General features: G+C 41.9%; 1 protein-coding gene across 1 annotated transcript in view; it reads right to left on the bottom strand.

Annotated features, from left to right (window-relative positions):
- LOC104405825 (guanylate cyclase soluble subunit beta-2-like) overlaps positions 1-2,122 on the bottom strand; it is a 17,662-nt gene extending 15,540 nt beyond the window's left edge. Inside the window, exons 1-4 of the mRNA XM_010014657.1 lie at positions 2,025-2,122; positions 1,103-1,197; positions 754-914; positions 259-358 (exon numbers count right to left, since the gene is read on the bottom strand). Coding sequence (XP_010012959.1) covers positions 259-358; positions 754-914; positions 1,103-1,197; positions 2,025-2,122 — 454 coding nt within the window. The remainder of the gene's footprint in view (positions 1-258; positions 359-753; positions 915-1,102; positions 1,198-2,024) is intronic.
- Positions 2,123-2,691: the final 569 nt, after the last annotated feature.

Genomic DNA, 2,691 nt, shown 5'->3' with positions numbered 1-2,691 from the left:
CAGGAATGGACACTTATGGCCTGGGCTGTCATATCATAAGTCTTGACGGAAGCTACTGGGAGCTAGGAGTGATCAGGCAGTAGGAAAATACAAGGTCTGGTATCTGGTGACTAAATTCTACCAGGCTTCAATTCCATGGCCAGTCCTCAGCTGAAAAAGGATTCTGAAATCTGAGCAAAGCGTAACTGCAACTATATGATTACTCGTCATATATATTGCATTACCAGCTGATCCGTACTCTGCATTCTGTCTGATTACCTGGCACAATATGGCACAGACCTCTTCTGTCTGAATAGTAATGTAAATGCATTGACCCGTCTTCATTCTTTTCTACTCTAAAAGATGGTGCATTCATCTCCTGAGGAAAAACAAACAAAAAATCTTAAGTATTTTTTTTTGAGGAAGAAAACTGGTGAATTCCACTTGTACAAAAGCATCCCATGTCTTAGTAAATTAAGCAGTCATATGAATAAGCTGAATACCAGAAAATTAAATATGATCATCTGTGAAGGAAAATCTACTATGCATTAGAACCAATGATCTAAATAATGTCTAATGCTGAAGACTACTCAGGAAAAAAAAAATAAATTAAAATTACCCTAACATTTTGGGATAATCCATTTCAGAACATAGGAGAGCCTGTTATTGCCTTTTTTTTCATTATTCGTTCACACCTATGAGATGCTGTTCCTTGGGTAGTGACCTCTGGCAAAGTCTACCCAAACCTGCTCAGTAATTACTACTCGAACTTACCTGGTAAGAAAGGGACAGGTAGCTGTGCAATGCATCCAGGTTCTCTATGAACTCATAGAGATTTCCACCCAGTGTCCTCAGCATGTGGTCATAGCCTGAGCGTTTACAGAATTCAAAGAAATACTTTCCAAACTCCCTCAGAACCATGTCAGGAGGAACACCTGGCAAAATAAAGATACCTTGAGGAATAAGAAACGTTTGGAAGCTCTTGAAATGCTGTCAGGGGCATTCAGAGTGAATGCAGAAAATATGACACGTAGCGAGGGCATTTCAAAGAGCACGGTCTCAGGATTGTGCAGTCTCAGGCTTGACCCAGGATGGTTCATTTTTGAGGCATAATGACACTTACCTAATATTTTGCAGGCTTTGTCAATGAGCTGCATTGTGATCTCATCTTTGTAAACCTCAAAAGTCAAGAAAGAATCTTGGACTCCAGCCTGCAGTCTGCAACAGAAAAGACAATATTGTAGGCTCAGCTATGCTGTAAATATAACATTCTTGGGTGACCCAACCACCACTCATTTAAGCACTGTTTGCTGTTAAACCACTCCTCAGCCTCCACCTTCAAGCATTATGTTGGAACACACTACTTTCCCTAATGGTTTAAAGGTGTTGCTTTAACGTGGCTGAATGGCGGTGTCTACCTCTCCATTTCTACTATTTCATGTCGTGGTATTATGGTAAACTCTCTCTAGGATTAGGGCATCATACTGTGGGCTGCTAAAGCAAGAGGAGGCTTAGTTAGTCTTCTGGTCTACTGGGTCATTATTCAAGCTCTTGAGTCTCCACAGACTTGATCAAAAATGTGCCTTTTTTTTTTTTTTATATTGTCTTCAATGGCTATTGTGTGTATGTATTTAAATATCACTTAAATATCTTTATATCTTGGAATATAAAGTAAAGGCAAAACCAGTGAAGATGATACATTCAGCTGCTTTTCTGAAAGTGCTGGAATTAAACCGACTTCCTATCACGGATGACATCTTTTCAGTGTAATTACTCCTCAATATTGTCACAGTGAGCCACCAAGTCTGTTGCACAACTGTCTGCAAGACTAAATGTCATCCTTAGTTATCTGATGTGACAGATTAATTGGAACAAATCAGTAGAGTATGAAGGTAAGAAACTCTTGCTTTTGCCCTGCTAGTTACTCATAATAATTACTTGAGGTACACATCAGCTGCTGTTTACCAGTGAGAAATCATAATCTTCTGCTCCTAAATTCCTGAGCATTTTCTTTCAATACACTACATTTATTGGGAACACTTTACCTTAATTTTTCCCATGTTTCTTCACCGTACTTTTCAACCACCAAAGACTTCAGGCATGTATTTATAAATCCATACTGCAAAAGCAAACATATGAACATGGAAAAGCCATACAGATTTTCAAAATGCAGCCCAAGCATCCCATCTTTTTGTATTTAAGATTCCACTGCTGATTTTATGTGGCAAAAGAGAAAGTAATAATGTTTGACAGCCATTATGCCTTCCGGTGAGCAGCACAGTCTTTACCTCAGCATTTCACAAGCATTCAGAAAAACAGAGCAAACGCACTCGATCCTGTTGTGCAGAGAAGGGCCCAGAGGCACCAGGTCCGGGATCACGCAGCCTGGAGCACGTCCCCTTTTGCCCCGGTCCCCGGCGGCGGCGGAACCGCAGCCACGCTCCGCTGCAGCAGCGGAGGTAAGTTTGCCGTGACTGTTATTTTTTGCATTAGTACTGACAAACGGCACACTCGAGATGGGGAGAGGGAACGTAGAAAGAATAACCCTAAGTAGCACTATCACAGCAGCAACAGCCTAAGGATGGTGTGGTCCAAATCCCCAAAAGCAACGCGGGTTAGCCTCCTGCCCCTCGCTGGTCTCTCAGGTAGGAGCTGTCGGTCTGTCCCCGACAAGAGCCGTCCGTCCCGATTAACTCCCCGATCCCCTCCAGC

The sequence above is a fragment of the Nestor notabilis genome, unplaced genomic scaffold, assembly GCF_000696875.1.
Source record: "Nestor notabilis isolate BGI_N333 unplaced genomic scaffold, ASM69687v1 scaffold7635, whole genome shotgun sequence".
NCBI classification, from domain to species: Eukaryota; Metazoa; Chordata; class Aves; order Psittaciformes; family Psittacidae; genus Nestor; species Nestor notabilis.
The sequence above is the reverse complement of the archived record's forward strand: the minus strand, read 5'-3'. Positions and strand labels throughout refer to the sequence as shown.